Here is a 4,048-nt window from a genome sequence, read left to right as displayed (position 1 = left end):
CAGCTAACTTCCTCACATGAAAAAGCATTGCTTCATCAGGTGCAATTTCATTTTCCAAAAAGATTGTGAGTCTTCTCACAATTAAGCCATCATCAGGAAGAGCAGTTACTCAGGCTCTTGATCAGCCATCTTGGTGCTTGCATATCTAGCACAGCTTGTCTCAGGCATAATATGAAGATCTCCTTCAAATTGAAAGAGAAAATGAGAACCTTATTTACTCTCCTTTATATCCATGTAGCTAGCCTGACTTACGTCATAACATATTTTAAAAAAGTGTAAAGTTCCTCATCCTCGAAACAGTGACAGTAGGAACATGTTTATTTCTTGTTTGAATAACAGCACAATTAGAGCAGGCAAACTACTGATACTAATTGGATCTAGGGGACATCATCCCTGGAGTTTCAGCATTTGTAATACTGTACTGACAGATTTGCAACTTTAATCTGCTGCAGTGTTGGCAAGTTTTTCAAAAGCAACAAATAGACTAAATTGCCTTCCAGATCCGGAGGCTGGTCCTTTGGAGAATGTTTCTGTAGCTCAGTCACTAAAGCAAATACAAGCATTTGAAAGCTGCAGATATTAGGTGTCCCCAACCATGAGAATATCCAGCATCACTTTCTTAGGTTTGAAAAGGAAACTCTGACTTGATTTTCAGTGTTCAAAGTCTTCAATTAGTTTCTTTTACGTCTGCATAAATCTGTACATTGTTTTACTTACTGGCTCTCCAATCATTGTGAGCATATCTCTAGGAGTGACAGAAGAAACCATGGGCTTGGGAACTAAAGACTTTCCTATAATAAGAATATTTCCAAGCTAAGAGAAGAAAATAATCTCAGTAACTTAAAGGTAAATATATGTTTATAGACCAGCAGCTACAAATGCAATTTGGGAATGGGAAAACAAAATGTTATTTACTGTGTTCTTCTTTCATGATGTTTACTTAACAAACTCTTCTTCCATTCCACCTTGACAGGAGAAAAGCAACAAGTTCACTGTTTATCTGCTGACTTCGTGGCTGAATTATATTAATGACTGATTGTCTGAACATTCACTGCTACAATAATATTCTCACTTAGAGAAGCACTTAAATGCAAAGCACACGTTCATATAAAGAAAAACTGTGAGGAAATGTGAAGCAGGACCATTTGCTGTATAAGTATATATGTGATGTAACCCATGGGTACATACTTACATGGATACTATCATAACATGGTTCACGAAAACTGGACCTCTGTCACAGTGTTTTTCTTCCTGGGATTTTCCCATTACCCCAAAGCTGAAGTCATCATATTTGTGCTGTGTCTGCTGATGTATCTGATCACCTTGCTGGGCAGTACTATTCTGATTTCCATCACCATCCTAGATTCTCACCTACACACTCCCATGTACTTTTTCCTCAGCAATCTCTCCTTTCTGGATATCTGGTATACCTCATCTGCTCTCACTCCTATGCTGGCAAACTTTATTTCAGGGACAAACACCATCTCATTCTCAGGATGTGCTTCTCAGATGTACTTCTCTCTGGCCATGGGCTCCACTGAATGTGTGCTCCTCTCCATGATGGCCTATGACAGGTATGTGGCGATCTGTAATCCCCTGAGATATCCCATCATCATGAACAGGAGAGTCTGTGTGCAGATTGCAGGCAGCTCCTGGCTGACAGGCTGCCTCGCTGCCTTGGTGGAAACTGGACCTGTGCTTCAGCTGTCTCTCTGTGGTAAGAGCATCATCAATCATTTCATCTGTGAAATTCTGGCTCTCTTGAAAATGGCTTGTGTAGACACTTCTATGGTACAGTTAATCATGATGGTGACCAGCATTATTTTTCTGCCATTGCCCATGCTGCTCATTTGTGTCTCCTATGCATTCATCCTCTCCAACATCTTGAGGATCAGCTCAGTGGATGGCCGAAGCAAAGCCTTTTCAACATGTGCAGCCCACTTGACGGTGGTGGTTCTGTTTTATGGGACAGCTCTCTCCATGTACCTAAAGCCCTCAGCTGTAAATTCACAGGAGATAGATAAATTTATGGCTTTGATATATGCTGGGTTAACACCAATGCTGAATCCTATTATATATAGTTTACGGAACAAAGAAGTAAAAACGGCTGTGAAAAAATTGCTGATGAGAAATCCCTTTAGTGCTAGTTTGACTTCTGTCCTTAAATAATATTGGGAAAGGCACACTCATTTAAATTAATCTTCAACTTTATTGAGGAAACTGCATAATAATACAAGCTAAAGCTCTAGGAAACACTAATTTTCATTAGGAACTCATCATTTTATCCTATATCAGTGATTCTCAACCTTTCTAAAGCTTCAACTCTTTAATACAGTTCTTCACATTGTGGTGACCCCAACCATAAAATTATTTTCATTGCTACTTCATAACTATAAATTTGCTATTGTTATGAATCATAATGTAAATATCTGGGTTTTCCAATTATCTTAGGTGATCCATGTGAAAGAGTCATTCAACTCCTAAAGGGTGGTGACCCACAAGTTGAGAACCACTGTCCTGCATCCTGATTTTCCTTGTAAAATTTTTCATATAAATGAATCATTTATACAAAACTACGTTTTCACAAAGGTAGTTAGCATTTATTTTCTATTTGACAAAAATGTTCTCACTGTCCCACTACAAGATAACCATGAAAATAAGTAATATCACAAGGATGAATTATTAGTCTGGTGAATTTTGAACTAATATTTTCTCAGCAATTTGCAATTATCTATGCATTTAAAAAGAAATATATTTTAAGTTAGAATGTATGTAGTTCGCCGGGCGGTGGTGGCGCATGCCTTTAATCCCAGCACTCGGAAGGCAGAGGCAGCCGGATCTCTGTGAGTTCGAGCCAGCCTGGCTACCAAGTGAGTTCCAGAAAGCGCAAAGCTACAAGAAAACCCTGTCTCGAAAAACAAAAAAAAAAAAAAAAAAAAAAGAATGTATGTAGTTCAAGGTATATATGTGAATATATACACTCATGTGTATTTCAGGAAACCAAGTGAGCATCACTTTCTTATACTCATCCTAGTCTCTAAAGCAATAAAGTGTGAAAATTGTTTTTTCAGACTTTAGTGAGACAAAGTTTGAGTGACTGCTTATTTAAGTTGCATATATGGAAGAACAAATAAATATCTGTGACATACAAGCATATCATAATAAGGTTTGCATAATTATAATTTTATGTATGAGCTGTAATAGAGATATAAAATTTAGATCTTGAGTTATGGGTATAAGGTCGGAGTCATCTCATATATACTTCAGTGTCTTAATAAATTCATCAATTACTCACCCACAATATTATTTTAATAATTTAAATAATTGTCCTTGGCTTATAATTCAATGATAGAGTTATCACCCAGTATGTCTGAGGACATAGTTTCAACCTTCTAGTACTACTGAAAATAATTTTTTAAACATGTTTCTTAACTGATCACATAGGACTGATGAAGAAAGAACCCTATCCTATATTGACTATATTTTAAAAGAGATGCTGTATTAATGTAGAAATATATTGACTAAATATTCATAAACACACTTAATATGTGTGAACAAAACTGCAAATTAGGATGTTACCATGATACTAATGTATTTTCCTTTAAAAAAAAATCCTCCTAGAATCTGGCACTAATAAAGCTGATGTATAAATTACTTCCTTGAAATTATATAAATGATGGCTTCATCGTGTGAAAATGTTCTTTTTGCTACCACAAGTCTCATGTGAGCCCTAGGTTTAAGAAAGGAGAGGTGATCACCCATAAGCATCAGTCCAGCACTGGGGTGCACTCTTGTGATCCCAGAACTGTGGAGGCTTAGGCAGAAAGATCCTAAAGCCAGCTGTGGCTACACAGCGGGATCCTCATCTAAATGTAGAGAAGATAAATAAAGGAGAAAAGAAGGAAGACATGAAGGACAGAGAGGGAAACGGAATGAGGGAGGAATACAAAGAGGAGAAAAGGAGGAAAGGAGTTATATGAGACTCCCATGTCAGCAAGGCAGCACTCTCAGAGAATAACTCAGTCATTGGTGAATGAATTTATGAAGG

General features: G+C 37.3%; 1 protein-coding gene across 1 annotated transcript; it reads left to right on the top strand.

Annotated features, from left to right (window-relative positions):
* The first annotated feature begins 1,209 nt into the window (after window positions 1-1,209).
* Window positions 1,210-2,169, top strand: LOC114682144 (olfactory receptor 13F1). The gene has a single exon (XM_028855962.1). It carries the CDS (start codon window positions 1,210-1,212, stop codon window positions 2,167-2,169), a length of 960 nt encoding a protein of 319 aa, XP_028711795.1.
* The last annotated feature ends 1,879 nt before the right edge of the window (window positions 2,170-4,048 follow it).

Source organism: Peromyscus leucopus, chromosome 2, assembly GCF_004664715.2.
Source record: "Peromyscus leucopus breed LL Stock chromosome 2, UCI_PerLeu_2.1, whole genome shotgun sequence".
Lineage (NCBI taxonomy): Eukaryota > Metazoa > Chordata > Mammalia > Rodentia > Cricetidae > Peromyscus > Peromyscus leucopus.
This window is presented reverse-complemented; position numbering and strand designations above follow the sequence as displayed.

Coding starts and splice junctions, on each gene's coding strand:
- LOC114682144 (XM_028855962.1), top strand. CDS start 1,210: ATGGTTCACGAAAACTGGACCTCTGTCACAGTGTTTTTCTTCCTGGGA.